The 17,500-nt window shown below is 41.9% G+C and overlaps 2 protein-coding genes across 3 annotated transcripts in view; one reads left to right on the top strand and one right to left on the bottom strand.

Moving 5' to 3' along the window:
* Positions 1-12,421, bottom strand: part of dnah5l (dynein, axonemal, heavy chain 5 like) — a 67,429-nt gene extending 55,008 nt beyond the window's left edge. Inside the window, exons 1-8 of the mRNA XM_034560692.1 lie at positions 12,383-12,421; positions 5,110-5,298; positions 4,236-4,310; positions 3,980-4,156; positions 2,933-3,004; positions 2,748-2,852; positions 2,337-2,523; positions 50-215 (exon numbers count right to left, since the gene is read on the bottom strand). Of these exons, the coding sequence (XP_034416583.1) occupies positions 50-215; positions 2,337-2,523; positions 2,748-2,852; positions 2,933-3,004; positions 3,980-4,156; positions 4,236-4,310; positions 5,110-5,298; positions 12,383-12,421 (1,010 nt within the window). The remainder of the gene's footprint in view (positions 1-49; positions 216-2,336; positions 2,524-2,747; positions 2,853-2,932; positions 3,005-3,979; positions 4,157-4,235; positions 4,311-5,109; positions 5,299-12,382) is intronic.
* A 4,121-nt stretch (positions 12,422-16,542) lies between these two features.
* Positions 16,543-17,500, top strand: part of eci2 (enoyl-CoA delta isomerase 2) — a 14,846-nt gene continuing 13,888 nt past the window's right edge. Inside the window, exons 1-2 of one of the 2 annotated variants that reach the window (XM_034560126.1) lie at positions 16,543-16,694; positions 16,934-16,986. In XM_034560126.1, coding sequence (XP_034416017.1) covers positions 16,639-16,694; positions 16,934-16,986 — 109 coding nt within the window. In that variant the 5' untranslated portion in view covers positions 16,543-16,638. Of the gene's footprint in view, positions 16,763-16,933; positions 16,987-17,500 lie in introns of both variants that reach the window. The other variant, XM_034560127.1, reaches the window with a different exon arrangement.

The following is a 17,500-nucleotide window of genomic DNA, read 5'->3' as shown; positions in this document are numbered from 1 at the left end:
TGAACCATTGAGGACGTTGAACCCTTAAGGAGGTTGAACCCTTGTCCACCTGGTGAAGGTGACCATGCGTCTCTTCCAGTGCTCCAGCTCAGCAGACGGCCCGACGTCATCGGCCTCCTTCCTCATCTGCTCGCTGTCCGTCAGTACCTGCTTGATCTGATTGGTCCACACAGAGACCACGCCCTCCAAGCACTCCACCAGCTCGCTGTTATTGGCTGAGAGCAGAGCACAATCAAAACAACCAGGTTGATAACAACAGACGAGATCATGAAGCGGCTCAAGTTGCTTCACACTCAAGACGTTGCAACTTTACAAATCCTTGATGAGCTTTGGTATAGAATAACACTTCCTGTTGGGTCCCTGAGAAACAGTGGGACAAACAAACGAGAACCCCTTTATATTCTAAGGGTTTAACTAGAACCAAACCAGGAAGTTCTACTAAGAACCCTTTTATATTCTAAGGGTTTAACTAGAACCAAACCAGGAAGTTCTACTAAGAACCCTTTTATATTCTAAGGGTTTAACTAGAACCAAACCAGGAAGTTCTACTAAGAACCCTTTTATATTCTAAGGGTTTATCTAGAACCAAACCAGGAAGTTCTACTAAGAACCCTTTTATATTCTAAGGGTTTATCTAGAACCAAACCAGGAAGTTCTACTAAGAACCCTTTTATATTCTAAGGGTTTAATTAGAACCAAACCAGGAAGTTCTACTAAGAACCCTTTTATATTCTAATGGTTTATCTAGAACCAAACCAGGAAGTTCTACTAAGAACCCTTTTATATTCTTAGGGTTTATCTAGAACCAAACCGGGAACTTCTACTAAGAACCCTTTTATATTCTAAGGGTTTAATTAGAACCAAACCAGGAAGTTCTACTAAGAACCCTTTTATATTCTAATGGTTTATCTAGAACCAAACCAGGAAGTTCTACTAAGAACCCTTTTATATTCTTAGGGTTTATCTAGAACCAAACCAGGAACTTCTACTAAGAACCCTTTTATATTCTAAGGGTTTCTCTAGAACCAAACCAGGAAGTTCTACTAAGAACCCTTTTATATTCTAAGGGTTTATCTAGAACCAAACCAGGAAGTTCTACTAAGAACCCTTTTATATTCTAAGGGTTTATCTAGAACCAAACCAGGAAGTTCTACTAAGAACCCTTTTATATTCTAAGGGTTTAATTAGAACCAAACCAGGAAGTTCTACTAAGAACCCTTTTATATTCTAATGGTTTATCTAGAACCAAACCAGGAAGTTCTACTAAGAACCCTTTTATATTCTAATGGTTTATCTAGAACCAAACCAGGAAGTTCTACTAAGAACCCTTTTATATTCTTAGGGTTTATCTAGAACCAAACCGGGAACTTCTACTAAGAACCCTTTTATATTCTAAGGGTTTAATTAGAACCAAACCAGGAAGTTCTACTAAGAACCCTTTTATATTCTAATGGTTTATCTAGAACCAAACCAGGAAGTTCTACTAAGAACCCTTTTATATTCTTAGGGTTTATCTAGAACCAAACCAGGAACTTCTACTAAGAACCCTTTTATATTCTAAGGGTTTCTCTAGAACCAAACCAGGAAGTTCTACTAAGAACCCTTTTATATTCTAAGGGTTTATCTAGAACCAAACCAGGAAGTTCTACTAAGAACCCTTTTATATTCTAAGGGTTTATCTAGAACCAAACCAGGAAGTTCTACTAAGAACCCTTTTATATTCTAAGGGTTTAATTAGAACCAAACCAGGAAGTTCTACTAAGAACCCTTTTATATTCTAATGGTTTATCTAGAACCAAACCAGGAAGTTCTACTAAGAACCCTTTTATATTCTAATGGTTTATCTAGAACCAAACCAGGAAGTTCTACTAAGAACCCTTTTATATTCTTAGGGTTTATCTAGAACCAAACCGGGAACTTCTACTAAGAACCCTTTTATATTCTAAGGGTTTAATTAGAACCAAACCAGGAAGTTCTACTAAGAACCCTTTTATATTCTAATGGTTTATCTAGAACCAAACCAGGAAGTTCTACTAAGAACCCTTTTATATTCTTAGGGTTTATCTAGAACCAAACCAGGAACTTCTACTAAGAACCCTTTTATATTCTAAGGGTTTCTCTAGAACCAAACCAGGAAGTTCTACTAAGTGATCCCATTTTAACATGCACACTTTTAACAATCCTTGAAGAACTTTTTCTTACAAAGGGTTCTCTGAATGAAAAGGGTTCTCCCTGGAACTCCATGTCTTACAAAGAACCCTTGAAGACCTGTGCTAAACGGAAGCTGGCTGTATCACTGGAGCAGGTGGAAGGCCTTCAGGTGGTTGACCCCCTACCTGCCGCCGTGTAGTCTGCTGGGCTGCTCAGCTGCTCGATGGCTTCGGGAAGGACGACCGGCTGCAGCTGGAACTTCCCGTCCACGTTGACTCTGGCCGAGCTCAGGTTACAGACGAACTGATCCACGGAAGACAGAAAGGACTGGACGCCTGGACAGGAGACGGCGTCCTGAACGGAGCCCCAGGCCTGCAGAGGGAAGGTCACGTCTTGGGTCTCATTAAGGAAACCAGTTCACCTCGAAGTCAAAGTTTGTTAATTTAAAGCGATTCATTGACGGTTGGACAAACATCCGGCCAGCCATGGCTGTAGCCGACGAGGATGCATAGCAATCCTTTCAGGGTTCATTCAGGTGACATCGCCGCTGAAACAATACACGCTTTCTGAGATCTTACAGAATGGATGCTGCGTACCTGCTGAGACCGGAGGGCCGGCAACATGACGTGAGCCAGCAGGGTCTCCAGACCGTCCAGGAGGCTGCCGCCGTCACTGCAGTCCAACATGCCGAAGTTCACCTCCTTCGGACACAAGCAGGCAACGAGTCAACAGAGTCTCCTCCTGAAGGTTTGGAGGATCTGGAGCGAGTGGAGCTACAGACCTGCTGCACGTTGGCGGTGGTGATCGCCTTGTCGTTGGTTCTCAGGAAGAACAGACACTTCCCCAGTAGAGGCTGGAGAGAGAAACCAGTGTTTAGTTTCATGGTAATCAGAAGACTGAGGAACCCTCTCGTGTCTCAGTGCTGCAGCCAGAGGACCGTCTGAACCGGGCTTCATGGATCTAAAATCATCAGTTCATCTGGACCCAAAAAACCATTAACCAGAAAAAAAGTGGTGCTGACATTTAAGAGGATTTCTTTGATCGACCCCAGAGGAGCTGCTAGTGAGAACGCAAAGGTCTAATCAGTTGGTCCAGACTTTGTGGGAAAGTTCTGATGACAACAACAACAACAACAACAACAACTGGCCACCTGCCCATCTGGAGTCACTAACATTCAGGCTCCGTTTAGGGGAGCAATCCTGGGGTTAAGTGTTTAGCCCAAAGACACATCGACATGGACCAGTGGAGCCAGGGATCGAACCGCCGGTCCTCTGATAGAAAGACCACCCGCTCCTCCACTGACCCCACACCATTGTGAGTTTATGGTCTCAATCTCTAGTTTCAAGTCTTCTTCAATACAGCGTAATGTTCATTTAGTAAAAACAGACCATAAAGCAGTCACCATGGCGACGTCCTCTTCCTGTAAACAGTCTCTGGGTACCCGAGGACATCTCGCCAGCTTGAGACCGTTTTGAATAACCTCGTATTCATCATGTTTGTTCTACCAGGGTTTCATCCGGCTACACATGTTCTCCTGGTGCGTAAAGCAAATGAAAACCAGAAGTGTTCTCAAAGTAGTCATAACACTTTGAATCAGAGCTGTTGTGTAATGCTGAAGGTGTTTGGTGTCACCTGGCTAACCGCCCAACAAAGCAACTCCACGCCCACTCACGCAGAACCGCTGTCACCTCCGGGCCGGACAATGGAGAGCATCGAACAGGCGGGGCGGCCTGGTCTCCATTGGGAACCTGGTCCCGTCCTTAAACACTAAGCAACCCGACACACTCACACATTGGTTCTCAGACAAGTCTGGTGGAGTTACGCCCACCTCAGAGCTCCCTGTGGTGAGGAAGAGCTTCCTCTGAGCCCCGGCTGAGGACGGGTGACTGGAGGACGGGTGACTGGAGGACGGGTGACTGGAGGACGGGTGACTGGAGGACGGGTGACTGGAGGACGGGTGACTGGAGGACGGGTGACTGGAGGACGGGTGACTGGAGGACGGGTTCTGAGGAGGAACACATTGACCTTGAGCAGAAGGGAGGAGGTGGCGGACGCGGAGGGAAGAGGAAGGAGGACCGGTTCACCTGCTTCACATTCTGATAGAAGAAGATCAGCTTCCTGGATCCGTTGGCAGCGAAGAAATCACCGACCAGACTGAACTGAAAAGAACATGAATAATGCAACTTCATATTATTATCATCGTTATATTTGTATTGCTTTAGTTTTACATTATTATTAATATTATTATCATCATATATATCACAATTGCAATTCATATTTTTACTATCATCATCATTATTATCACCAATTATATACTATTATTTTTATTATTATTGTTATTATTAATATTATCATTGTTCGATTTTTACTTTTGTGTTATATATTATTATGAATACATCCATTATTAATCATTATTATTATGCATATTAACATTATCATCATTATGGTCAGTTTTTTTTTATTATTAACTATTATTAATAATATCAGCACTATTTGTACTATTATTATTATTATTACTATTATCAATGTTAGATTTGTATTTCTTTTGTTTGATATTATTATCTAATATATCATATTAAAATAATTGAAATTCATATTTTGACTACCATTATTATTGTCATTGTTATATTTTGTTGTACGTTTTGCTATTTTTCTATTATAAGTATTATTATGATCATCTTTATTATGTTTGTATTGTTAATATTTTTATTATAATTATAATATGTACAGTATATATCATCTCAATAATTATTAGTAATATCATCATCATGATTATCATCGATATATTTTGTTTTCTTGGTATTTTATATTATTATAATTATTGTTATATAATTTATTTATTATTAGTTACATTATTGTTATAATAATACTATAGTTATATTATAATTATTGTGTGTACCCAAAGAGATGAGGGCCTTTAATGGTGTATTCTGTATTAAATATAGGTCTTGATGATACCTCGTCATCAGAGATGATGGAGTCCTCCACCTCCGCCTCCTCCAGCGGCCCGGCGTCCACCAACCTGCCGATCAGGTATCTGTGACGCGAGTCCAGCGCCGCTCGCCTCTCCTCCTTCACGGCTCGGGCGCGCTTCGCCATCTCTCTCCTCGCCTCATTGGACGGCAGCGCCGGCCTCTTGCCGGACACCTGGAGAGAGAAAGTAGTCCCTGAAGGATACGCGTTCGCACCGCGTGGAGAAGGAATGTAGTCACAAGTGTATATTACGTTATGAGTATTGTGTTTAAAATCCTTTGTTGCACAAGTTCCTCTTCCTTGTTAATACTTGATGCCTACGTTACCCACAATGCATTTGGTTGTCACCAGTTCAGTCAGCGATTGGTTTGTATTACGCAGGTAGCACTTCTTTTTACCCCTTCCAAAAGGGTCTAAAGTCTTCAGGACGTCGACTAGAGTGACGTCACTCGAGGACGTCGACTCGAGTGACGTCACTCTAGTCGACGTCCTCGAGTGACTTCGACTCGAGTCGACGTCCTCAGTCGACTCGAGGACGTGACTCTAGTGACTTCACTAGAGGACGTGACTCTAGTGAAGTCACTCGAGGACGTGACTCTAGTGAAGTCACTCGAGGACGTGACTCTAGTGAAGTCACTCGAGGACGTGACTCTAGTGAAGTCACTCGAGGACGTGACTCTAGTGAAGTCACTCGAGGACGTGACTCTAGTGAAGTCACTCGAGGACGTGACTCTAGTGACGTCACTAGAGTCACGTCCTCAGTCGACTCGAGGACGTGACTCTAGTGACTTCACTAGAGTCACGTTCTCAGTCGACTCGAGGACGTGACTCTAGTGAAGTCACTCGAGGACGTGACTCTAGTGAAGTCACTCGAGAACGTGACTCTAGTGACGTCACTAGAGTCACGTCCTCAGTCGACTCGAGGACGTGACTCTAGTGACTTCACTAGAGTCACGTCCTCAGTCGACTCGAGGACGTGACTCTAGTGACTTCACTAGAGTCACGTTCTCAGTCGACTCGAGGACGTGACTCTAGTGAAGTCACTCGAGGACGTGACTCTAGTGAAGTCACTCGAGGACGTGACTCTAGTGACGTCACTAGAGTCACGTCCTCGAGTGACGTCACTCAACACGTAACAGCGCCTCCAGTGGCCGGCTGCCAGAACTGTTCACTCACGGAGGTCCCGGTGGGCGGAGGAGACGTGAGATCAGGGACTCTCAGGTTCTGGCCTCCGATTCGCCGACGTCCTCCTGGACCTGGTTTGAAGAACGCTGTTAAAAGTGGACCAAAAACCAAAGATTCAGTTTATGATTCAGTGTGTTGTCTAAACCTCTGTGGACATGAAGCAGAGGAGGTCCTCCTCCTCCTCCTCCTTCCTCTTCCTCCTCCTCCGGCCCTCCTTCAGGGCTGCTGACTGGGGGAAGAACAGGTGACTGTTCCCTCTCTGGAACCTCTGACTCTGGATCTGCCATCTGACTGTCACGACATATGGACATTATTTTAGAGGAGAAAAATGACAGAATGTAAATAAGCCAAGAATCAGTTTTACAAACCACCTTTTTTAATATCTGGTGTTTAATGATCTCACCGACAGGCGTTCTGAAACTCCTAAATGTTAATAAGCATTTTCTTAAAAAAAATTAAATGTGCAATCAATTAGAGTAGACACACATTTTATATATAAATACTAGGGCTGGGCACGTTAACGCAGCAACCCATTAATGAACACAAGAACAATGGACACATGAACAATGAACACAGGAACACATAAACAATGAACACATGAACAATGGACACATGAACAATGGACACATGAACAATGGACACATGAACAATGAACACAGGAACACATAAACAATGAACACATGAACAATGAACACATAAACAATGAACACAGGAACACACATGAACAATGGACACATGAACAATGGACACATGAACAATGGACACATGAACAATGGACACATGAACAATGGACACAGGAACACAAATGAACAATGAACACATAAACAATGAACACATGAACAATGGACACAGGAACAATGAACACATAAACAATGAACACAGGAACAATGGACACATGAACAATGGACACATGAACAATGGACACAGGAACACACATGAACAATGAACACATAAACAATGAACACATGAACAATGGACACATGAACAATGAACACATGAACAATGGACACATGAACAATGAACACATGAACAATTGACACATGAACAATGGACAAATGAACAATGAACACATGAACAATGGACAAATGAACAATGAACACATGAACAATGAACACATGAACACAGGAACACAGGAACACACATGAACAATGGACACATGAACAATGAACACATGAACAATGAACACAGGAACACACATGAACAATGGACACATGAACAATGGACACATGAACAATGGACACATGAACATGAACAATGAACACAGGAACACACATGAACAATGGACACATGAACAATGGACACATGAACATGAACAATGAACACAGGAACACACATGAACAATGGACACATGAACAATGGACACATGAACAATGAACACATGAACAATGGACACATGAACAATGAACACATGAACAATGAACACATGAACAATGGACACATGAACAATGGACACATGAACAATGAACACATGAACAATGGACAAATGAACAATGAACACATGAACAATGGACAAATGAACAATGAACACATGAACAATGAACACATGAACACAGGAACACAGGAACACACATGAACAATGAACACAGGAACACACATGAACAATGGACACATGAACAATGAACACATGAACAATGGACACAGGAACACACATGAACAATGGACACATGAACAATGGACACAGGAACACACATGAACAATGGACACACATGAACAATGAACACATGAACAATGGACACATGAACAATGAACACACAGGAACAATGGACACATGAACAATGAACACAGGAACAATGAACACATGAACAATGGACACATGAACAATGGACACACAGGAACAATGGACACATGAACAATGGACACATGAACAATGGACACACAGGAACAATGGACACATGAACAATGAACACATGAACAATGGACACACAGGAACAATGGACACATGAACAATGAACACATGAACAATGAACACATGAACAATGGACACATGAACAATGAACACATGAACAATGGACACACAGGAACAATGAACACATGAACAATGGACACACATGAACAATGAACACATGAACAATGGACACATATGAACAATGGACACACAGGAACAATGAACACATGAACAATGGACACATGAACAATGGACACATGAACAATGAACACATGAACAATGGACACACAGGAACAATGGACACATGAACAATGAACACATGAACAATGGACACATGAACAATGAACAATGGACACATGAACAATGAACACATGAACAATGGACACATGAACAAATGAACAATGGACACACAGGAACAATGAACACATGAACAATGGACACATGAACAATGAACACATGAACAATGGACACATGAACAATGAACACATGAACAATGGACACACAGGAACAATGAACACATGAACAATGGACACACATGAACAATGAACACATGAACAATTAACACATGAACAATGAACACATGAACAATGGACACACATGAACAATGAACACATGAACAGTGAACACATGAACAATGAACACATGAACAATGGACACACAGGAACAATGAACACATGAACAATGGACACACATGAACAATGAACAATGAACACATGAACACATGAACAATGAACACATGAACAATGGACACACATGAACAATGGACACATGAACAATGAACACATGAACAATGGACACACATGAACAATGGACACATGAACAATGAACACAGGAACAATGGACACATGAACAATGAACACATGAACAATGGACACACAGGAACAATGAACAATGGACACATGAACAATGAACACATGAACAATGGACACATGAACAATGAACACATGAACAATGGACACACAGGAACAATGAACACATGAACAATGGACACATGAACAATGAACACATGAACAATGGACACATGAACAATGAACACATGAACAATGGACACATGAACAATGAACACATGAACAATGGACACACATGAACAATGGACACATGAACAATGAACACAGGAACAATGGACACATGAACAATGAACACATGAACAATGGACACACAGGAACAATGAACAATGAACACATGAACAATGGACACATGAACAATGAACACATGAACAATGGACACATGAACAATGAACACATGAACAATGGACACATGAACAATGAACACATGAACAATGGACACATGAACAATGGACACATGAACAATGGACACATGAACAATGAACACATGAACAATGGACACACAGGAACAATGAACACATGAACAATGGACACACATGAACAATGAACACATGAACAATGAACACATGAACAATGGACACATGAACAATGGACACATGAACAATGAACACATGAACAATGGACACATGAACAATGAACACATGAACAATGGACACATGCCTCTCCAGCGGTCCTGTACTGGAGCGTCCTCGTGCTGCGTTCACAACGTGTTGTGAATATTCTCAACGTGTTTGTTGTGAACGCAGCACGAGAAACACAACGAAAGAAGCTCCGCCCATTTGTATGAAACGGAGCGGACTACAAAGATGGCGGCGGGTCAGTGTCACTGCTTTATGTTTCAGAGGCTTTACAGACAAGTCTTCTGCACAGTAAATTACAGCTGGTTTTATTTGGGTGCTAAATCTGTTCAGAATTTCTTTTTATACAGATTTAGATTCTGTTAACTTGCTGTTACTTTAAATAAGAGTGCAATACACTAGTTTTTAATTCATTCTTGAATTTTGCGCATAATGCGATTAATCAGTTAATCATGTTTTTCATCTTTGCCCAGCACTAATACATATAAATGATTAGTCAATTAATTATGTATATATATTTATATATATATATCTATATACATAATTAATTGACTAATCGTTTATATATACATATGTATATATATATAAATATTTGTATAAATGACAACGTAGCATTACAAAATGCAACTAAGTAACAACTGGAAATGAATAAATTACACTGTAATTAAAATCAATGTGGTTCAACTTAAAAACATAAGTTCAATTGCTGCCTTAAACTTTCAAGTAGTCAAATTGGATTTACAATTTGCTACAACTTATGATTTTTAGTTGACTTTAGCTTTGGATTGCTCTATGTAAGTTCACATGACTGTATAGTACATGTTTATTCAACTTAACAATGCAAGTTAAAAAGATATTTAACTTATTATCATGCATTCTGTTCACTTGTCCAAATAATGATTTCAACTCTCTTATTTAAGTTAGAAGGACATTTTGACATAACTTTCCTAGTTAATATTACCTAAAAGTATGCATCGTTTCAAATGACAACTTATAGTTATAAGAAACACCATGTCTTGTGGCAAAAATCATATTTATTTTGTTGCATCAAAACAAATTTATTTTACATTAAAACAACTTCCACAATGTGGTTAAACAGAATTATTCACAAAGAACATTAAATACAACAGGAACAACTGACAGGATCTAGCTAATGAGTCCTTTTTTAATAAGTTGTAGCTGAGAACTTTGTTTGAGTTGAGAATACCTTAGATTTAAAAGAGCATCCCACAAATGGGCAATTCAGTCTCTCTCTTTCCCAAATGTCTCTTTAAATGAAGAAAGTATTGTTTGATGTTGCTTGGTGCTGAAAATGTACAAAGTTCACAGCGAATTTTAGCAACTGGATTGGTTGCTTTCTTGTGCTCCTTTAGATGCTGCGTAAATTCCACATGAGATTGGAAAAATGTTAGACAGTTTGGGTCTATACAGCTGAAACCCCGTCTTCCACGTCCATGATTGTCTTTGTAATGACTCACAATTGTGTTTTCATTGTATGAACTTACAACTCCACTTCATCAACAGCAACCAAACTTCAATGACCAAACCATCTGCACCTGAAACACAATCAATAACATAATATAGCAAAACCATTAGTCATATGAACTGCACACTTGATTGAGAGAGTAAACTGCACAGTAATAGGACAACAATTAACAACAAAAGGTAGTTTCCATAACCTATGGTGAGTTTTTTAAGTGAATTTGTCATTTGGATTACAAATCTATTTTCCTAACAGTATCATTTTGATGAAAAACTGCTTTTATCATTTTAAAACCTTTCACGTTTTATTCATCACTTTACAATGTACACAACCAATGTTACACTTTAACTTTAAACCACCCGTCCAGACATTGTTACATATTGATATGTATATAATATAATTGTATTATAATTATATATTATAATATATATATATATATATAATAATATAATTATTCTTATTAACTTCATTTTAGTAACATGTTATATATTGTATTAGTATCTTATATTGCTGCACTATATTTTATGCCTAGAATATCTACTAATGTTTTTTAAATAATTCAAATCTAATATTTTAGCGTCAGCATTGTTGAAGGAGGCGGAGCTTCAAGACTGGAATTCATGACGTCAATTCATGAGCACGCGAAAGTGGCGCGAACTCAGCTAGCTTGCCAAAGCTACTAGCGAGCTAATTACCTTCAAATAAGTAGGTTAGTGCAAACCTTAACTTAAGCTAACTAGCTGGCTAGATAACGAGGTCCCGTTTTCGAGGCATGTTTTGACAAAAGCATTAGCCTGCCAGCACAAATCCAAAAAGATTAAAATATTAATTTAATTTAATTAGGTTTTAAATGTACTTATATTAGCTACTGATATTTTAGCCACACCACAAATAGTCCATAAACTGACCGTAGCGAACTGTCCTGGAGACAGTCCTGTTGCTAAGCTAAGTTACATTGAGAAGCTGGCTAAAAACATTACGTTAGCTTTAAATTACATTTTTCTAAATGTCCTCTGAAATATTATAATCGATTGAAACTATTGTTAATCAACCTTTCTGTCGTTTCCGGGTCCAATTAAACCGGTTATCGGGGTTTACGCGGCTCAAATGTGACTATTAAAAACTAATGTTAGCTAACACTGGACTATTTTCCATACTGAACCACCCGCATTAAACAAAGCTTAAGCGTCATACATTTACAGACAATATATTAACATGACAGCAGGTACTTTCTTTACATTGACTTATTGGGTTGAATGATATTGCTGATGGAGTCACTCACCTCACTGGGGCTTTCTCTTTCCGAGCTGTCGCGCCGCATGTCCAGGGTCGACTCACCTACATCGTCTCGCTAGCTAACGATATTCATCCGCCACTTGGTTCGCTGAACCTACGTACTGCGTGGTAGTGTCGAGGTCACGTTTGTGATCCGGCTGTCAAAAACGTATTGCTCCGCCGCGTGGTTTAGGTTAGTTCGCCGTCTGGTTTTCCATTGGTTAGTGATGCAGCTGAGCTGACAGGCAGCTCGCAGTTTGCGACCTGGTACGGTCGATTATGCATAACTTTAATAGGCCTATTAAAGTTATGCATAATCGACCTGGTACGGTCGATTATGCATAACTTTAATAGGCGTTCACAACAAACGCGTTGCGAATATTCGCAACGCGTTTGTTGTGAACGCCTATTAAAGTTATGCAGGATAAGCCTCAATTCAATGTAAATGGATTAGTTGTACACAAAGTCACCCCTGAACAGTTCCTGAAGAGGCAAATTAGCTAAAGAGAATAAAACTGTTTTTTGTAGTAGGCTGTATGCATTTGTATTTCTGGGTAGAATTTGACTATTTAACATGGGGGTCTAATGGAAATTGAATCGCTTTTAAATTCTCAAGTGGCCGTTTGAGGATCGGCAGTTATTGGCACTTGTTTTGGACTGTTGGACATAACCATCATTATAACTCACAGTATTAAGTTCAATTGACTTCTTGAAATTTACAATTTATTGAACTGGCTTAAAAACCTGAGTTGAACTACCGACAACTTCTACAATTGAGTTGTAATTGTATAACTTATCATGATAAGTTGAAGTAAATGACAAAAATACATTATCATGACTTATTGTTCAAATCCTTTTTTACAGTGTATGATTATTTGTTTATCTCTGACTTCAGACATTAAAAAGAGGAGATGACCACTGACCTTCTTGTTCTGCTTGTCCTGTTGAGTGTGAGGACGAGACACTGAGGAGGAGGAGGAGGAGGAGGAGGAGGAGGAGGAGGAGGAGGAGGAGGAGGAGGGGGAGGAGGAGGAGGAGGAGGGGGAGGGGGAGGAGGAGACACAGAGAGAGAGAGATCTGCAATGGAAATCAAAATAGTCTCTGCAAAGTAAAAGTTTGACTGTTGTCACGGTAACCCTGACGGGGAGGTGTGTGTGTGCGTGTGAATGTTAGTGTGTGTGTGTTAGTGTGTGTGTTAGTGTGTGTATGTTAGTGTGCGTGTGTGTGTGTATGTTAGTGTGTATGTATGTTACCGTGTGTGTGTGTGTGTTAGCCCGTGTGTGTTAGTGTGTCTGTGTGTGTATGTTAGCCTGTGTGTGTGTGTGTTAGTGTGTGTGTGTATGTGTGTAAGTGTGTGTATGTTAGTGTGTGTGTGTGTGCACGTGTATGTTAGTGTGTGTGTGTGTGTGTGTATGTTACCGTGTGTGTGTATGTTAGTGTGTGTGTGTGTGTATGTTAGTGTGTGTGTGTGTGTGTGTGTATGTTACTGTGTGTGTGTGTGTATGTTAGCGTGTGTGTGTATGTTAGTGTGTTTGTGTGTGTATGTTACCGTGTGTGTGTATGTTAGTGTGTGTGTGTATGTTACCGTGTGTGTGTGTGTGTGTATGTTAGTGTGTGTGTGTGTGTGTATGTTACTGTATGTGTGTGTGTATGTTACCGTGTGTGTGTGTGTGTGTGTGTGTATGTTAGTGTGTGTGTGTATGTGTGTATGTGAGTGTGTGTGTGTGTGTGTGTGTATGTTAGCCCGTGTGTGTGTTAGTTAGTGTACAATAGTGTGTGTTAGTATCTCGGCAACGAAAACACACAACAGAAGACTGAACGGTAACCAGGAGAGACGGCGTGTGTTGACCAGTTGTTCCACTTTATTGAAACCAATAAAAAAATACACACGCAATGCATTGTGGGTGAATTATGACACTTTATAGAAGCGTGGAAAAGAAACACGGTGACATCACACCTTCTCTTTCTGCATTCATGCAGCAAACTGAATATGGAAGAACACAGCAGAAGTGTGGCTCAGGTCCGGTTCCACACCAGGTTCCTCTAGTCCTGGTCCTTGTGACCCCGTTGCCTATCAACGAAAAGGTCGCTACGGTTGCTTGAAGACGAGTTTAGACAATGAACAGATAAAATGTCCAGTTTCTAACGTGAAAGGTTATTATTTCTGATATTTTCCAACACAAACCAAAAGATACAAAAAAGTAGTTAAACAAAACAAAAACAAACAAAATGTCTCTTACAAATAAGTACATCACATTTAGACGACTGTGCAAAAAGAACAGCAATAAACCAAAAGCTTCATGTGTTAAAGCTGCATTCTCTCTCCTGACCACCAGGGGGCGACTCCTCTGGTTGTATAGAAGTCTATGCTTCATGTGTTAAAGCTGCATTCTCTCTACTGACCACCAGGGGGCGACTCCTCTGGTTGTATAGAAGTCTATGCTTCATGTGTTAAAGCTGCATTCTCTCTCCTGACCACCAGGGGGCGACTCCTCTGGTTGTATAGCAGTCTATGCTTCATGTGTTAAAGCTGCATTCACTCTACTGACCACCAGGGGGCGACTCCTCTGGTTGTATAGAAGTCTATGCTTCATGTGTTAAAGCTGCATTCTCTCTACTGACCACCAGGGGGCGACTCCTCTGGTTGTATAGAAGTCTGTGCTTCGTGTGTTAAAGCAGCATTCTCTCTCCTGACCACCAGGGGGCGACTCCTCTGGTTGTATAGAAGTCAATGCTTCATGTGTTAAAGCTGCATTCTCTCTACTGACCACCAGGGGGTGACTCCTCTGGTTGTATAGAAGTCTATGCTTCATGTGTTAAAGCTGCATTCTCTCTCCTGACCACCAGGGGGTGACTCCTCTGGTTGTATAGAAGTCTATGCTTCATGTGTTAAAGCTGCATTCTCTCTACTGACCACCAGGGGGTGACTCCTCTGGTTGTATAGAAGTCTATGCTTCATGTGTTAAAGCTGCATTCTCTCTACTGACCACCAGGGGGTGACTCCTCTGGTTGTATAGAAGTCTATGCTTTCTTTACTCTGTGAAAACAAAACCCATTTTCAAGCAAACTTGAAACTGTGAAGAAGATTATCACCAAAGTTTCTAGATCATAACGCAGATGGAGGTGGTATCAATGGAGCCGATGCTTCCATGCAGCATAATGCATGAATCAAATGTCTCAGAGGTGAATCCTCTGGTTGTATAGAAGTCTCTTTGGTAAAAGTCCAAATGTCGTGGTGCTTTTTACTGGAGCTCTCCCCGTACAGCCGCTCCTCTCTCACCCATTGGTCGTCTTCAGGCCACGTTCAGTTCTGCATCTGATGGAGAGAAGAAGTGAAATGGTAACGCAGATGTTATCTTTACAATGAGGACGTGCTCCTCCTCAGATCAGAGTTTGATGAAAGATGGTTTACAATACTCACATCTCGTGTGTCTGTGATCAACCCGTCGTCAGTCCTGTAGAGATGAACACACACCAAGAGCAACAAGTTGAAAGTTACACAAGTAAAGCATCATGTCCTCACCGCAGTGTCATCAGTCCAGATCCACAACACACTCTACTGGGCAGTGCCATGCTAAGCTAGGCTAACCATGCCCAACACTGCAGAACCCCAGGGCTGGATTACCAGTAGAAACACCCAGTATAGGAGCCTCTGGTGCTGGTTGTTAGGGAGCAAAGAGGATCCCCCAAGAGAGAAACCCCTTGACCTCCATGTGTTTACTTCAATACTGGACCGCCAGGGACCGCCTCCAACCCTCTACTGACCTCAGGGTCTCCAGTCTGGAGCTGATTGGCTCTGAGATGTAACAGTGTAGTTGTAAACCTGTGATTAATCTCAGGTGTCATAATAATAAAGCTTATGTACATAACTCACATCAAAACGAGCAGCACAGTGTTTCACATCAAAGAACAAAGGATGCCGCTACACACACATTTCTACATAAATATATATTTACAAACACACGTGAATAAACTACAAGCAGCCTACAGATCTAACAGGAAGTTACTGTTTCTGTGACTTCCTGTTTATTCTATGAAGGCGGCTGAAAACGGTCCGAGCTCTCAACGCCGATTGGCCGAGCTCACGCATCGCTTTGAAGCGTGCGTGTTCATTGGTGCAGTTGTTCTCTCGCTTCCCCGGCCACCAATGGGAGAGCAGAGGAGCACAGAGTGGGCGGGGCCAGCGGTGTCAACCAGCCGCTTCCTCGTCGTCTCCCTCTCGCTCCGTCCAGCCGCACCGAGGACCTCGGTCTCCGGGTTTAAATGGCCGGCGTCGCCCTGAAGCTGTCCGCTGCCTGGCGCTCCGTGCAGCTCAGAAGGTGAGGACCGTAATGTCACCTGCGCCGAGGGGGGTCCGCCAGAGTCCGGCAGAGTCCGCCAGAGTCCGGTAGAATCCTTAATCCTAGAGCTGTGACCTCTGCTCCAGATTCCCAGAGCAAGGGTCAGCTGGAGGAGTGACGTCACTATTCATGATCCGAGTTCTCTTGAACGGTTCTCTTCTTGTGTAACTGGTGTTTGTTGGGTTCTTCTTCTTCTTCTTCTTCTTCTTCTTCTTCAGGTTCTCCAGCGTCCCCGGTCTGAAGTTCCACACCTCGGCCTCCCCTCTGATGGGTGAGTCCGTCTCCTGTTTTATCTTCTACAGGGTTTTATTCTGCAGGAAGAGATTCACCACGAATATATTCTATTCTCCACTGGGGGGAGGGGGTCCGTCAGGGTCCTGGTGTGTCTTAGTTCTGGTCCGTCAGGGTCCTGGTGTGTCTTAGTTCTGGTCCGTCAGGGTCCTGGTGTGTCTTAGTTCTGGTGCGTCAGGGTCCTGGTCCGTCAGGGTCCTGGTGTGTCTTAGTTCTGGTCCGTCAGGGTCCTGGTGTGTCTTAGTTCTGGTCCGTCAGGGTCCTGGTGTGTCTTAGTTCTGGTGCGTCAGGGTCCTGGTCCGTCAGGGTCCTGGTGTGTCTTAGTTCTGGTCCGTCAGGGTCCTGGTCCGTCAGGGTCCTGGTGTGTCTTAGGTCTGGTCCGTCAGGGTCCTGGTGCGTCTTAGTTCTGGTCCGTCAGGGTCCTGGTGCGTCTTAGTTCTGGTCCGTCAGGGTCCTGGTGTGTCTTAGTTCTGGTGCGTCAGGGTCCTGGTCCG

This window comes from Cyclopterus lumpus, chromosome 20 (genome assembly GCF_009769545.1).
Source record: "Cyclopterus lumpus isolate fCycLum1 chromosome 20, fCycLum1.pri, whole genome shotgun sequence".
Lineage (NCBI taxonomy): Eukaryota > Metazoa > Chordata > Actinopteri > Perciformes > Cyclopteridae > Cyclopterus > Cyclopterus lumpus.
Note: the sequence above shows the minus strand (reverse complement) of the source record. Positions and strands in the feature narration are given on the sequence as shown.